General features: G+C 43.9%; 1 protein-coding gene and 1 pseudogene across 4 annotated transcripts in view; one reads left to right on the top strand and one right to left on the bottom strand.

Moving 5' to 3' along the window:
* Positions 1 to 10,289, bottom strand: part of Gramd1b (GRAM domain containing 1B) — a 264,481-nt gene extending 254,192 nt beyond the window's left edge. For 2 of the 4 annotated variants that reach the window (XM_029560137.1, XM_029560138.1), the window contains exon 1: positions 9,786 to 10,289. In XM_029560137.1, coding sequence (XP_029415997.1) covers positions 9,786 to 9,925 — 140 coding nt within the window. In that variant the 5' untranslated portion in view covers positions 9,926 to 10,289. The remainder of the gene's footprint in view (positions 1 to 9,785) is intronic. The other 2 variants (XM_029560139.1, XM_029560135.1) reach the window with 2 other exon arrangements.
* Positions 10,290 to 14,346: 4,057 nt separating this feature from the next.
* LOC115068951 lies at positions 14,347 to 14,517 on the top strand (annotated as a pseudogene).
* The last annotated feature ends 1,672 nt before the right edge of the window (positions 14,518 to 16,189 follow it).

Genomic DNA, 16,189 nt, shown 5'->3' with positions numbered 1-16,189 from the left:
CATAGCTAACAACTGTCCATAGCACCAGTTCCAGGGGATCCGACAGCCTCTTCTGTCCTCCATGAGCATTGCACGACATGGGTGCGCTTACATATATGCAGGCAATATACACATATACACAAAATAAAACTAATAAATCAAATATCTCAGAAAACCACCTTCCATTCAACAATAAGCAACTCCAATTTTTTGGTAGCACAAATTTGGCAAGTCTGAGTTAATGGTGATCCCTGGTATGTATCCTGCTGAAGAAAGCTTTCGTCCAGATGTCATCCTAGATTCATAGAGTATCTCAGAAAATCTCAAGATCATAGTCTCCATGGCTTGAATGTTCTTACCCTATGCCTCTTTGGAATCTTTTCTCCTAGCTCATCACCTTCTAGCTTTCATTCTCCTGGATCCAGCTCAATGGTACTCTCAATGCCTTGAGATTCTGCCAGTCTTCCCAATGCACCCAACCATGGGGAACAACACCATCTGCCCTTTCCACCTCGCTTGTAGGTTATGGCAAAGAATGAGACAGTGTGTCATGAACGCGTGATTCTGACTCCTGCAAGGTGTTATCACTGTTTAGAAATTGTCTCTATTCACCATGACACAATTTTGACTCTTTAGAACTTCTTCATTCTGGAACATTCTACATCACTTCCTACTCTGCCCTCAGGAAACTCCACCCCCTCTTCTTCACAGAGGAAACACAAGTTATCTCATGATGGTCCTCAGCATCCACACTCCTTAAAGTAGGGCTCACTCTGGGCAGTTTACCCACTTTCTTTAAAAAAGGGTAAGTATCTCTTTTCCAGTAAAGAGGTTTTTTTTTAACTTTAAAAAAATTTTTTATTTATTATTTTTATGTTATGTGTATGCATGTATTGCCTGCATGTAGGCAAGTGTATCCATGTCATGCAATGCCCACAGAGGTCAGAAGACACTGACAGATCCCCTGGAACTGGAGTTACAGACAGTTGTTAGCTGCCATGTGGGTACTGGGATTCGAACCTGGGTCTTCTGCAAGAACGACCAATGTTCTTAACTGCTGAGCCATCTCTCCAGCCCCTCCAGTAAAGAGTTTTAATAAAAATTAATTCAGTAAGTGTAAAACAGTACACGTCTTGACAGGCCATAAGTGTTGGTCTTCCTTCATTCTTCCCTATACACATTTAATCTTCCAATTATACTTTCGCTAATTCTCTTATGAGTTCTCAAGGACCTTACTCTCCGAGTTGCCTCTTTTCGCTCCTATATCGTCAACCTCTTCTTTTCAATTTGGCTTTTCACTATTAATAACCACATTCAAACAACTCTCTCCTGTGAAACTTCTTCATTCTCATATAAGCTGCCATTCATCTCTTTCTTCTCTTTGGATTATTACCAGTAGTAATAATCCAAAGTCTCACACCTTAGTCCCTAAGCTCCGAATGACGCCACACTCCTGTCCCTGTCATCTTTCCCCACAACTACGGAATCTGGTTTTGGCAATGACTGCCACATCTCCACTCTAATGACCCTTTTAAAAAATATTTTATTTATTATTTTTATTTTATGTGTATGAGTATATTTCCTGCACGTATGTGAGTGCACCTGTGTCATGCAATGCCACGGAGGTCAGAAGAGGGCTTCAGATTCCCCTGGAACTGGAGTTAAGGATGGTTCGTAGCCGCCAAGTGAGTGCTGGGAATCAAACCCAGGTCCTCTGAAAGAGCAGTCAGTGCTTTAACTGCTGAGCCATCTCTTCAGCCCCATCTAATGACCCTTTTTGATCCTTCTCCTGCTCAGATTTTTACATGATCACCTTATCTTCCAACTCTGCTTCTTTTCTGAAGCCTCTTACCTTGAGTCATGGCCATTGACCTAGCGTAGACAACAAGCTGGCCTACCTATGCATTCTGTGCTCCTCCCTGATCCTCCCCCAGCTTCCACCATCTGACACAAAATTTTTATGGCTCTTTTAAACTTACTCTCAAATCTAGATGGTACTTTCCAACCTTCTTTGCTATGTGAGGTTAAACCACATGCAATCTCACCTGGACACCTCAGCATCCCTCTCTATGACTTTGACTTTAGAGCTCCCAAATTTTGATTGATCCTCCACACTGCTGTCAGGGTTATCTTCCTTTAAGAAAAGGAATCTGGTCTTAGTCTCTCACTGAAAATGTCTGCAGTCTCAATTAAATACAAGCTGTACACCTGGGCCATCACAGGCCCCCTCCAGACAGGCTGGTCCATCCTCATCACCCCTCTCACAGCACCTGACTCACAGCCTATAGACACATTGAGTCCATGTGTTTGCTTATGCCATCCCCTCCCTGAAAAATGACTTCTTCATACTTTTCCATCTGCAACACCCCTACTCGCCATTTAAAATACAGCTCAAATATAACCTCTCTGAAAAAGCCTTTCACCTGCTCTCCTCACTCTGGATTTGGTGTTCCCATGACACTATATTCTCACTTCTTTGGAGTCATTACCCTGGCACACAGCTCACCTGGCACACAGCTCGCCTGGCACACAGCTCACCTGGCACACAGCTCTTTCACTCCTGTACTTTTCCTTGGTAGAGCATGAGCTCTCAGAAGAAAGGATTGCATCTTCTTCAATTCTGTATCTCCATTACCCCCTTATTTCTTGATTAGCAAATGCCTGCCAAAGGCACATAAGTGGAAGATATGGTTTTTAAAAATATGACAGAAATAAGCAAGCACAGAATAAAGCTGAGGAAAGACGCGCTCTGTCCTACCTACAATTCATAGAGCTATGTACTCAGGTAGAGAAGAAGGGCAGATGAGGGCACTTCCCATCCTCTGAGAAGCCGGGATTCCTATTCTTTAACTCATTTCTTTCCGTTGTTCACAAAGGAATAAAACACATAAGAAGTTCAAATGTCTGCATCCTTCTGCCTCCTATCTCAGGCTCTTTTTTTTTTTTTTTTTAATCACTTTTTATCCTTTTCCAAGATCAATTGCCCAAATTTGATCATGGTCCCATTGTTTCAGTACAGGTATACAGAGCAGCCCAAAGGCTCAGTGCCTAAATTAAATTTGACTGTTGCTAAGAGATATCAGCCTTCACACAGAAGAGTCAAAACCTAGCCTTAGCATAATGCACTTAAGTCCTTGGCATGCAGCTGTCTTGAGAATATTTTGGGAGAAGGGACAGGAATAGAGAAAATTACTTTTTTAACCCAATTTTACATGCTCTCTAGTCTCATCACAGGTAAGCACACACTCTAGGAAAATAGTTTTGCTCTTTCTACTGACTTGTTTTTGCTTTTTGACAAGGTAAAATATATTATTCCGTTTGTTTGGTCAAATTGCTAAATAAAGCCATCAGCACAGCTTTAGTTACCTGGCTTTGTACTTTCTCAGACAAAACTCATGCTGACCAAAGACTAGCCAAGATCAGAAATTAACATTCTCCACTGTTTGTTGCCAGCTGAGTTCGGATGGACGCAATGGGCCCAGCAAGATGAAGAGAGACCCCGAAAATACTGGTTTACAGAAGGTCTTGAATTGTAAGGGAATCTTAAGTCTTCCTTAAATTATACCATACTTTCTTTGTCTTGTGGAAACTTACTTAACTGCTGTTTTAGCAGGACCAAGCCATGGAGCAAGATTCACCTTTAAGAATAATCTACGAGAAAGGGAGAACTAACCTAGTAATAAGGTACAGTGCCAACTTTCATACAGTATTTTCTGTGACTTAGATGTCAAGGTAACTTGGCAGTGACCAGCATGCCAAAATTCTTTTAAAAGGCAGTCAGTCTCAAGAAAACTGATGTTGTTTATCTCTCTGTTCTAAATCCCTTTAACTACGTGTGCACAGCTATTTATATTTTAGGAGATGTCTTTATAGGTGGTACATCTACAAGGAAGGGTTTGTATATCCCTCTCTGCAGATGGAGATTAATGATGGATGACAAGAAAGAGATATACTGAAATTTTAGAGTGAAATCTACACAGAAAGCACTGTGTAGAACATCATAATACTTATGAATAGAACACTGGCTAAGTCCTAGTTGTGGCATTTACTATCTATGTGATCTTTCACATCCTGAATATTTTTTTTGAGAGACAGGCTTTTGGTGCACATCCCACACTGGACTTGAACTCACTATGTAGCCCAGGAATCCTCCTACCTCAGCCTCAGCCCAAGGTTAGGATTACAAGGCATGTACCATCACGCCTGTCTCTATATCTCATCTTATACCTTAGTTTCTGTAACTGTCAAGTGTAGATACTAATCATTTACTGTGCAAGAGAGCTCTGGAAGGGGTAAGCTGTGATCCAAATGAAATTTCACAACAGGAGGAGCAGCCCTAATTTGAAAATCCCAAACCAGAAATGCTCCATATACAAAAATTTTTGAGTACCAAAATAATGACACAAGTAGCTATCTGACCTCACGTGATAGGCCACAGCCAAAATACAGATGCACTAAATATATTGTGTAAAATAGCCACCATTCTATGTAAACAAAGTGTATACATGAGCCCAGTGTGGAGGAACACCTTTAAGCCCAGCACTCAGGATGCAAAGGCAGATGGATGTCTGAGACCGAGGCTAGCCTGGTCTACATTGGGAAGTTCCAGGCCAGCTGGGGCTATAGGAAGACCCCTCCTTCTTTACCCAGCATTCATAGAAAGGTGTTCTGGTTTTAAAGACATACCAGACACACTGTAAAAACCAGATAGCCAAGAAGAAAGAATGCCAAGAAAAAGTGTACACTGATGCCTGGTGAAAGGAAGAAAGGAATTTGGCTTCTGCCTTTCCCTTAATGGACTATCAATCCTTCATTTGCTTGGGTCTTTGAACATACACCCAGATGGCTCCTGTCAATGTTCGCAGTGGCTCCCTGAGTCACACACGGAGACACCTTTTTATAGTCACTGTGGAAATATTCTCTGGCTAGGAAGCCTGTGGGGTTCTGAAGGGAAAGATCAGCCCCTACAAGGCTAGCAAGCAGGAAGAAGCATTCCTTTCTGAGTCAAGCAGTCCAATCCATGCCTCCCTTTGAAGTCAGGACTGACTCAGTAGCAATCTTTATCACTATCTAGTCTAGATACTGAACTTGTCAAAACAATATTAAAGGCACTGAAGGAGGAATTGTATACCCCTTCAACTCATTAAGAAAAAGAGCCCATAAATACCCTATTAAACACCAATGTATGCACAGCAATGACAAGTCTTCTAAATAGTCTTACATGGATGCATTTGCCCAGCCAACCTGGTCCGATTAATTAGTCTGTTAACATGCCTTGGTTCTATGTGAAAGAATGTATATTTAATTGTTACTAGATCTTCTAAGATTTAAAGGACTAAGACCTCATCCAAATCAGGAAATAGTATCTATTATGTGTTCATAGCAAGTGGGAAATGTGTACTAGCCTCCTCGAGTTTCCTGCCTAAGCACTGTTGCACCAGCAGAGATGAGCTCCCTGGCCAAGAAATAGGGTAAGTGAGCGAGCCAGCGAGTGCCCAGATTCCAAGCACGGCTTCTACCCAGGGCAGCTTCAGCCAAAGAGAGCCAGTTTTCCCCCTTCCCACCAGTAAGATCTCCAAGGAGAACTGGACCGAGGAGTCTCACAAACGCTGGAGTCTAATCCAGAGAAGGGAATGCTAAATTCTGTTTGTTCTTCCTGCCAAGCAAGAAAGAGAACAAAGTTCCTTTCTAGTTTTAACCCACTGTCATCAAAGCAGTTCTTTTGGGGGCTGTTATCAAAGCCCCGGCTTCATGCCTGCCACACTCTGGAGGATGACTTTTTATCTGATTAGATAGAATATTATGCTAAATATTCAGCCACCGGCACTGGCTGTGTGGGTGTGCCGGATAAAATCTTCATGAAAACGCCATCACAGGGTCATTTGTTTAATTTCAATTCTGCAAAATGTAAAAATAGAACAAGCCACCGTGAGGGGTTGAGGCTTGGCAGCTTCAGTGCCCAGCCTCCGATGCACAACCACACTGTTCCACTGGCTCATTGGCTTCCTTCCTGTGCCGGAGAGAAACGCTGAGGGAGGTAACCTGACAGCAAGGTACCGCTTCCCCTCATCTTCTGCTCTTTTCGTCTCTTTGGATTTTTCTTGTACATCCTCTCTCCATCTTCCTCTTGCCCCGCCTGTTTCTTCTCTTCCTCCTATGTGGCATGCTTCTTTTCCTACCTTCTCCTCCAGCATTTCTATGTCACTTCTCATTTTCTCCTTCCTAGGACCCATTCTCCTCCCATGCCCGCAACTCCTTCACCTGAGCTGCTCTGGTCTGGGACAGCCTATGTCCTAGGCCCTCACAAACTTTTCTAAGAATTGCTCTTCCACACCCCCACCCCTAACTTCATCTCGTACCCCTTCCTCCAAGCCCAAACTCTGAAGATGTCTAGAAAGATGACATTTCAGAGATCAGTAAGATTGAATGAGATAAGCCTTTTTCCCACTCCTTCCCCTGGCTAAATATGTTTAGTATTCATTGGGCTCAGCAGCGCATAGTGGGAGGGGAGCCTGCAGGTGGTACATCATTGGTCTTGTGTTTTGAACAAATCAATTTTTATTAAGGCTTTTCAAAAAAGCAATAAAAGCTCAACTTAACCTCTCCAATTCTGAACCTTGAAGTTCACAGCCACCTCCAAATGAATCCTGTTATTATTCTGTCTCAGAAAGGAGAGACATCTCCTTCACTAGGAGCCCCAGAGCTGTATAAAAGCCCCCATAAGGACTCTGAGGAGAGAAATGCTTCCTGCTTCATGGGTTTGAAGTCTCAGCTAGGTCCCATCATCTGACCAGGTTTCAAACCAAAGGAGTCAAGTTGATCAGGCATGCTATTACAGCTGTTGAAACCAACTCATGTTGTGGGCCCTTCGATATGCTTAAAATACAGTTCCTAACTGGTGGTACCTGGGACTGACAGGTGGTATTCTTCTTGCCTAATGTAGGTCCTTGGAAACTTCTTCTCTAAAGACAAAACTTCACTGTTGGTTTGAGAATGCATAGGGAAAAGGGGGGTTAGGGGATCACTAACTCTCAAATTCATCAAAACCAAGCCACTCTAGAAAATAACTTACATTCCTGGAGTTTAGGGACTATCTTGCAGATCCATGCACAAATCTCTTGCCAGTTGTTTCCTCCATATAATAAATTCTATTTTCAAGTGCACACACACTGAGGTATTGGTAAATTAAGGTGACCCTCTTAAAAGCTTGTGTTTCTTCCAGATTTGGTTTCCTGAGACATCCCACCCACTCTTTGCTGTAGTAGTTTTCCTATCTACTGCCTCTTATTAGCAACATCCATTCATGTGGTTGTGCAGTGTACACCCAGTAGCTACAACACATATAGGCTTCTGAGGCATGCAGTGGAAGCCAGAGCCTTACATATTCCCAAATAAAGGGTATACAGAATCCAGTGGTTGAAAGATACTTTGCAGTGTCTCTGATTTGTGCACATCAGGATGCTAGATCAGACAGAGAATCTATTGCTTTTTAAATGTGGTCCCTGGTGTACTTATCCACAGGTCCGAAACAGAAGGAATGACAAGAAGAAAGAAAAGAGCCCAATTGTTCAGAAAGATCCATGGAAACTAAAACAAGAAGAGGCTATACCGCAGCAGAACCCCAAGTATAAGCACCCCCCTTTGTCAGGCCGTTGGTAGCAGAACTGAAGACAGCAATCCAAAGCCACAAATGGCTGAAAACGACAAACCACTCGTGCAAAGGCAGCAGTCAACAGGAACAGAGCCCTGGAAATGCCTCTGCAACCAGCTGCAGGTCTGGGGCCGGTGATTCCAGTTTCAAGTCCACAGACTGCAGATGTGGAAGATGGGAGTCTACAGTGGCAGATCTGCAAGGACATTCCATGACAGCCGAAGTCCAAGAGCAAAGGCTGGAAGGCAGTAGCAGGGACCAATGGCACCTCCTTATTAAGATGTGATTTCATTCAAGATCTGTCATCCTTGAAGACAGCTGAGCAAGCAACCATTATTTGGCATGTACATTTAATGGCAATGTCAAATTGAACCCTACAACGGCATCCCAATTTGGCTACATTTTGATCAGTTCTTCATAATGGTTTCTTTTCCACACTACCTCCAAATGACTGCCAAATTTACAAATTCATAAAACTTTTGAGGGTTTGCCTGTGGGAAGCCAGAACTTTAAACATGCTTTTTGAGACCCTGAATCACTTGGGTTGCAATGATATCTAACAGAACTCTCCACCCAAGTTGCAACGTAAGGACAAGAGCTTCAGAGCCAGTCACCAAGTGAGTCCAGAGGATGGTCACTGGTGACCTCCCAGTATATCATCAAAGGCAGTTAACTGAAAGTTCTGAGAAGCCACAATGGTGGTCTGGATCAGGACAGCCACTATGATCAAAACAGACGATCTTCAAGTGAGGAACATAGGTGGGAGGCACAGTTGAACAAGGAAACAAATGTTCCACTCAACCAGAGAATGAGACCGAAATGCTCAATAGGAATCCACAGGCCTATATTATGCCATCCAATGTTATAAATGCTGAGAGATAGACATGAGACAGAGCTTTTACTTCTATGTTTCTTCCCAATGAGCTTCTATCAAATTATGGCAAAAAGGGGGATCTTGAGGAGGAGGTAGAAATGCAGTATTTTTAATTTGCTTCCAATATTCAATTTTCTAAATTCACAGAGAGAGCCCCAGCTAAGATCTGCCCCTCCTGAAGAGCCCTGGGGTGGGAATGTGGCTGTGAAAGCATTAGCAGAGGAGCTAGCTCAGCCCCTGCACAAATTTCTTTGTTTTTGCCTGGAGTGGTGGGAGTCTTACATCTGCTGCTGTCATGAAAACATTTGATTTTATTTTTTTACAAGCCTTTATAAGATGATTTCCTTGGAAAAAAAATCTAGGAATCTTCCAAGCATATGTGCTATGTAATTGCTGGGCCTGGGGTAGAGCTGCTGATCCCAAATGCTCCCAGTTCATGGGAAATCACACCTGTGTGTATGCAAGTAAGTGTATCAGTCTATGTTATCTCCAAGGCACATGCACCCTGCTGAGGAACTGTGTGAAGAATGAAGTTTCTCCAGGCATGAGACTATGGATAGGTTCAAACAAGTCTGGTCCATAACAACTTTGTTCTAATGACCACACCTCCATCTGCACAAGCAAGAGTGATTGCTTTTCCTAGAAGGGGAGGGGACTCCATGAATTCCTGCTTCTAAAGCAAGGCACCCTCCAACTGTTAAACCTTCCACCCCCATCAATGAAGAAATTGGAAACAGTGTAGTCTCTCCCTAGTCTCACTAGGGACCCCATGATGTGCCTTTCAGCCAAGTCTTGAATTCAACTTGCACCGTGCAGGTGTACTGTGTGTGAGATGGATGGACGGTCAGGTGGGGTGGTGGAAGCTTTGCACAGAACAGGGACAGCCGGTACAGTCAGTTCAAACCTTTGTTAGAAAGGTGGGACAAAACAGACAAAATCTCCACGCCCCAACCTTCGGGTGACCACTTGTTCTGAGCACATCTCCTGCACTGGATGAAGAAAGAAGCCAGCTGGCCACCTCCGGAAATTGATGGAGGGGACCCATCCTGGTGGTTTCCTGGGGACACCAATTCTTGGGTGCTGGACACAACAGCCAGGCCACAATCCATGTTAATAGCTTTACCGTGCCCTATGGCAACTTTGAAAACTGGGAAGGAAGCAAAGAGCACCCCCACCCCCACCCCCACCCCAATATTCCCTCAGTTCCATTGGGCTCCTTCAGCCTCAGCCTACTCCCAGGTATGTTCCTCCTGGGATTCAGGAAGGTCGGGAAGTTCTTACCTGGGTCTGCTGGGAGAGCTCATGTGGACCCAGAAGCTGGCACTCCGCGGTCCAGGCCGTCCGGGACACACCAGCCGCTGGCTACGGCTCAGCACATCTCCCTGCGGGCCTGGCTTTGCAAACAGGAGAGCCAGTCCCATCTGAAGCAGGGGCGCAGGGGAGCAGAGGCGCGCCTACGGGCGCGCGGACCCGTGCGATCGGTCCGGACTGAGCCCGTTCTGGCTAGCGCGCACCGTGGCGGGTTCAGGGTCCCCGACGCCCCGGGACAGAGTAGGGCGCAGCGGGGGCAGGGACGCGCGGCGGGAGCACGCGGAACTCCCCTGCCTGCGCCCTCCGCGGCTCCCGCCGTCTCGCTGGCGAGGTGCTACCGCAGCGCGATCCCTCTTCTATATATATCCACGGCCCCCTCCCTGCGCCGCGGCGGGCTTGCTCGGTGTCCTCCCCGAGTATCTCGGTGCTTTCCGCTCCTGGCTCTCCTCCGGGTCTCTCTCCGTCCCGCCCCTCCCTTCTCCCTCCCTGAATCGCCTCGCTCCTACACTTAGCACTGCAGTGGAACTCGAGGGATACACACACGGCCAGACGGTCCCTTTAAACCAATCGCTCGATTCAAATCACAGCATCAAGTTCAATGCGGAAACCAACACCACAAGCGCCGCTGCCCTGTGCCGAGAGGAGACAGCCGCCCCTCCAAAACCAGATGACCTTATTTCTGGCGAAGCTAAAGGAACTGGTGCCGGGAAGTGGAGTATCTGAAGTCCACAGGTGATCTGCAGGATCTGCAGGTCAATGTGCCATCCTGACTGGCTAGTGTTAAAATCAAGGTGCAGCAGTGGAGAACGTCACCCAAGGACTCACCGGGTTCATCACATTTAGAAGAGCTCAGAGAACCTTTGTTGACTGGATCAGGATCGCGCAGCTAAGCTAGTGAAGTCTGACCTGAGTTTACACCATTGTCCGAGACATCCAAATTCCCACACCTGAAAACGACCGTGTTTAACTGAGATTGGGTGCGCTACGTGCACCCTGCTGGGGGAGCTGCCTGAACCCAGGTGGAAGAGATAATCATAGGCTAAGTTAACATGGCCTCTTACCAGAAACACTCCTAAAGCACCCCACCCCTTCTTCCAGGAAGACCTGAAGGATGACACCAAGGGGCAGCGAAATGAAAGAGTGAAATGACAGATTGCTTTTCATTGCAGTCTTCCAGACACCAGGCTAATAAGATGTGCTTTAGAAAGCCTCCACTTTCCACTTGTTATTTTCCACTCCCCTCTCCATCCTCCACGTCATTCTGACCACTCTGACACAGATACTTTCATATTACCCACAAAAGAGGATCTATTTCCCTCATTTGCTTCTCAGCCTACACTGAAGTGCTACCTGGCAGTATGTGGTTATACATCTAAAGGGCTTTCTCAATGGAGCATCTGGGGATGGCAGTAACCACTCCTCTTTCTTGGAAGATGCTGTTATCCTTAACAGAAGCCTCTGGAAGTGGTCCACAGGGCCCGCTGATGTTTGGGCCCCCTGCTGCTCCTGCCTGCGAAGTGGGTTTCTATACTTGTAAACACTCATTGGGAGATTTCTTTGGGGAAGGTTTGATAATGTAGAGAATAGGGACACCTCCCCAGGAGTACTGTACACCAAGAGCAGTCCAGTCATTGTCTCACAGGGGCTTGGAGATGTGGGGCACAGCATAGGAGACTGAATTCTGAACTGCAGATAGAAAGATTGTATAACAAAACCCGTAAAACACTGCCAGAAAATGAAAAGACCTCCCATGTTCATGGATCAGTAGGATCAATATTGTAAAAATGGTCATCCTATGAAAAGCATTGTACACATTCAATGCAATCCCCATTAGAACTCCAACACAATTCTTCACAGAAATTGGAAAAATAACCTCAAATTTCATATGAAACACAACAAGCCAAAACAATTCTACACAATAAAAAGAACTGGAGGCATCACCATCCCTGATTTCAAATTATACTACAGAGCTATTGTAATAAAAACAGTATGGTAATGGCATAAACACACACATTAATCAATGAAATAGAATGGAGGACCCATATTTAAGTCCACCCAGAATTTTTCAGCCACCTGATTTTTGACAAATGCTTCAAAAATACATATTGGAGAAAAGACAGCATCCTCAACAAATGGTGCTGGTCAAACTGGATAGCTACACATAGAAGAAAGAAATGAGATGCCTATCTTTCACCCTGTACAAATCTCAACTCCCATTGGATCAAGGATCAACATAAGAGCTGATACCCTAAATCTAACAGAGAAGAAACTAAGGAATACAGTGGAACTTACAGATACAGAAAGTGACTTTCTAAACAGGACACTGCTCAGCACAGACATTAAGACCAACAATTGACAAATAGAACCTCATGAAACTAAAATCTTATATACAGCAAAGGACACCATCATTCAAGTGAAGAGGTAGCCTACAGAATGGGAAAAATATCTATCAGCTATATATCTGACAGAGGGTTAGCATCTAGAATATACAAAGAACTCAAGAATAGAGCAAAGGAAAATGTCAAGCAAAGAGGCAGTCTACAGAATGGGAGAAAATCTTTGTCAGCTATGGTTAGCGGTTAGCATCTAGAATATACAAAGAACTCAAGAAACTAAAGATCAAAAAAAAGTGTTTTAATGGAACAAGGAACTAAACAGAGAACTCTTAAAAGATGAAACATTAAGCGGTGGAGAATTTTTTAATGTTCAATGTCTTTAGCCATCATGGAAATATAAATTGAAACTACCCCAGTCTGAATGGCTAAGATTTTTTTTTAAATCATGACAAATGCTCACAAGGATGTGGGGAAAGGAGAATACTTATTCAGGGCTGGTGGGAATGCAAACTGATGCAGCCACTATGGAAATAGTGTGAAGGTTCCTTAAAAAGCTAGAAACAGATCTACCACTGGATCCAGCTATACTACTCTTGGGCATATGCCCAAAGGACTTTATATCCTACTACAGAGATACCTGATCATCCCTGTTCATTGTTGCTCTAGTCACAATAGCCAGGAAATGGAAACAATCTAGATGTCCATCAGCTGATGAATGGATAATGAAAATATGATAAATTTACACAATGGACTACTATTCAGCTATCAAGAAAAATAATAAATTTACAGGGAAATGGATGGAAATGGAAACTATCATCCTGAGTGAGGTAATCCAGACCCAGGAAGTCAAATATACGTATATTCACTTTCATATGTGGATGCTAGCTTTCAATCTTTAAATACTTTTCAACTGGAAAGTTCATAGAGGACAAGAAACTAGAAGTCATGGGGTATTACAAAGATAAAATGCAGTGATATAAAGGGAGAGAGAGGAATAATGGGATAGGAAGAGTTAAATGGGGGGGAATGTCAGGGCAAGATAGGGAAGATAGGGAGTATGGGGAGGGATAAGTAACACAAGGCCTTTTGAAAAAGTCATTTGGAAACTTCTACTACTGTAGAAGCTTCTTAAAATATATATGTATATAAAAGAGTTTAAATGTAATTACTCTATCACAAGGGAACAATGTCCCTAGACACTATAGGCTAGCAAATAAAAAGCTCAATGCCAGGAATGGGCCTCCCTCTTTTGGTGTTGTTGACCAAGGGTCCCGTAGACCCTTAAATAATACTGACTCTTGCCATTGCTCTTGGCTGCCCTCCAGAATGTGACAGTAAGATCCTATTGCTGAAGATACTACATATGTGAGTTGTAGAACAAACATGGAGAAATTGAGCTGGTAACCTTGAAGCCTCATGTCTACTGGTTAGCCTTTGTGGTGCTATAAGACTATGCATGCTACCAGAAGAGAAAAATAATCATCAGCATTATCCAGCTGTGAACTCTGTGAGCTACAGTAATGACTGACTTGGCAAGATACATCCACTGGTGCAATAATGGCATGGATGTTATAGAAGTAACCAACCACTTTATGATCAATTCAAAGCCTGCTTCATAAGATGGAGCTCATACCTGGCACTGTTATCAAGGACAAGAACCTGTGGCCAGACAGGTCACAGGCTATAGGGGAGAACCTACTACTATTATCCTGCTAAATGGGCATAGTATTAAGACAACTCCTAATGACTTATCTTCCCAAATGTCCACATATGTGGTAATCTTTCTGCATGCCTTTTAGAGGCACTCAATACTTTGAACACATTCTGTGTATATTCCCTGCTTTACTAATCAGTAACTGTCAACAGAGAAGCTGCTTCTTGCAGGAGATGGCAGTTAACACAGAGACCAACAAGTATTGAACATACAGAAAAGAAGAGGCTGTGGAGTACCCAACCCTAAATGGGACACCTATATCATACCCTCTCCTCCTTAGGCTCAGGACTCATTGAGGAAGAGGGGGTAGAAAGATTGTAAGAGCCAGAAGCAATGGATTAATACAGGGAAACTGTGTTTTCCAGACACAAAAAGGCAGTTGCCAACAGTGCTTGTGACAGCATGCCCAAGACCTGCACAAACCCAAAACCAGACAAAAACCCAGAATAGGCCTTTCCCCCACTGGATGTCTAAAGACAAGATGGGTCACCAGTTGGTCTACTGGAGTGACTGGTGAAAATTCAGCCAGGGTTCTTGCCCTTGTCAAGTCTGCTCAACCCACCACAGTCCAACCTAGAAGTACTGGCTGAACGTGTGCTAACAGTGATCCCATCAGTATGTGAAGGACATGGGTTTCATTAAGTTGGACTAAGTGACCTTTCTGGGATGGATTATTCAAGACCATCTACCCAGTGAAAGAGATCATATGCTAGTCTTTTTACATAAATAAAAAAATTTAAGTCCTTAAAAGAACAAACCAGGATCCTGCCTCCATGTGGTGGTGAGCTTCCCCTAATTGCACCATACAAAACCCATTTTGTTAGGCCCATCCCAAGGTCCCAGGACAATCTGGCTTTGGTAGGGTACAGCTGAGATCCTAGCAGACAGCCTGAAAGGGTGGGTTCGGACCTCCATCAGGGGTAGCTTCTCTGAGCTCAGCAGACTGCCAGAAAGTGTGGGGTTCTGGCCTACCTCTGGCCTCCAACTACCAGAGGGCTTGAGGACCCAGGGGACAGCCAGACAGCCCCCGGATCCTGCCTCCACATGGTGGTGAGCTTCCCCTAATTGTGCCATACCATCCCCCTACTTGGGATTTTGTGAGGTCCCTCCCAAGGCCCCAAGGAAGATCTGGCTTTGGTAGGCTAAGGCTGGGAGCTCAGCAGACCACCACAGAGTGCCAAGTTCTGGCCCCCCTCTGGCTTCCCTCTGGCATAGAGTTGATAATGCACAGGACTGCCTGAGAGGCACTGGATCCTGCCTCCATGTGCTGAAGGAAGCCTGAGACAGTAAAAAGACACATACTAGTTGAATGGATAAAGAAATAAAACCCATCTTTTTGTTGTCTGCAAGAAACATATCTAACTTTCAAGGACAGGTACTACCTTAAGGTAAAAGGATGGAAAAGAATATTCCAAGCAAATGGCACTAAGAAACAAGCAGGGTTTGCAATTCTAATATCTGACAAAATAGACTTCAGAGTCAAACTAATCAGAAGAGATAAGGAGGGTCACTTCATTCTGAGCAAAGGAACAATTAACCAAGAAGATATTACAATCCTTAGCACATATGCATCAAACTCTGGTGCACCCAAATTCATAAAACAAACAAATCAAAGAACTAAAAGGAGATGGGATAAACTTCTGAATGAATTCACAAAAGAGATAGGAACACTGAAGAAAACTCGGGCAGAAATGAAGAAGGAAGGGCAAAACTCAATAAGTCAACTTGAAACAACAGGGGAAAGCCTCATCTCTAGAATGAATGAAATGGAAGACAGAATATCAACACTAGAGGATAAAGTTGAAGAATTGGACCACTCAAGCAAAGAGTATGGAAAATTTTTAAGAAACACAGGAATGGAATATGCAAGAGATGTGGGACAACAGGAAAAGACCAAATCTATGGATCATAGGAATAGACAAAGGAGAATTTCAGGTTAATGGCGTTGAACAGATTTTAAACAGGATTGTGGAAAAGAATTTCCCGAAATTAAGGAAAGACATCCCCATACAAATACAGGAAGCACATAGAACACCAAATAGGATCAGAAAAGAAACTCCCCATGATACAACATAGTAAAAACACTAAATGTACCGGAAGTGAGAATACTGAAAGCAGCAAAAGGAAAACAACAAGTCACATACAAAGGAAAGCCCATCAGAATTACAGCTGACTTATCAATGCAAACTATGAAAGCCAGAAGAGCCTGGACCAAGGTATTTCCACTTCTACATGACAATAGATGCCAGCCCAGAATACAACACCCAGCAAAAATGTTTATTATAGTAGAGGGGGAAAGAAAAATCTTCCATGACATGAATAGC

Source organism: Nannospalax galili, unplaced genomic scaffold (assembly GCF_000622305.1).
Source record: "Nannospalax galili isolate Female #2095 unplaced genomic scaffold, S.galili_v1.0 scaffold229, whole genome shotgun sequence".
Classification (NCBI taxonomy): Eukaryota; Metazoa; Chordata; class Mammalia; order Rodentia; family Spalacidae; genus Nannospalax; species Nannospalax galili.
The sequence above is the reverse complement of the archived record's forward strand: the minus strand, read 5'-3'. Positions and strand labels throughout refer to the sequence as shown.